General features: G+C 61.5%; 1 protein-coding gene across 1 annotated transcript in view; it reads right to left on the bottom strand.

Moving 5' to 3' along the window:
• The window catches only part of Phf21b (PHD finger protein 21B), a 59,532-nt gene that overhangs the window by 58,280 nt on the left and 969 nt on the right, over positions 1-283 (bottom strand). The window contains exon 2 of the mRNA XM_010634347.1: positions 196-261. Within this exon, the coding sequence (XP_010632649.1) occupies positions 196-261 (66 nt within the window). The remainder of the gene's footprint in view (positions 1-195; positions 262-283) is intronic.

Here is a 283-nt window from a genome sequence, read left to right as displayed (position 1 = left end):
CCCCCCCCCCCCACCGCCGCTACCACCCGGCTCTTTCTTTCCAGGAAAGGGGGACAGAACTTTGAAGGTCGGAGCCAGACCTCTAGGGGAGTCTTCACGGGGAGTGCCCATGCTGGTACTTTTTAGGGTTCTGCCAAAGTGCCCGGCGACCCCTTCAAGGCTCTGGCCTTGGGGGTTCACAGGCCCCTAGCTTACTTGTTTGTCGCTGAGTGCTGCGATCCGCGGCTGCCTTTCGTGGAGCTGCTTCTTGAGGTCGCCGTTCTGCGGAAACAAGAGGAGCGGG

The sequence above is a fragment of the Fukomys damarensis genome, unplaced genomic scaffold (assembly GCF_012274545.1).
Source record: "Fukomys damarensis isolate Sample0158 unplaced genomic scaffold, DMR_v1.0_HiC HiC_scaffold_19, whole genome shotgun sequence".
NCBI lineage: Eukaryota > Metazoa > Chordata > Mammalia > Rodentia > Bathyergidae > Fukomys > Fukomys damarensis.
The sequence above is the reverse complement of the archived record's forward strand: the minus strand, read 5'-3'. Positions and strand labels throughout refer to the sequence as shown.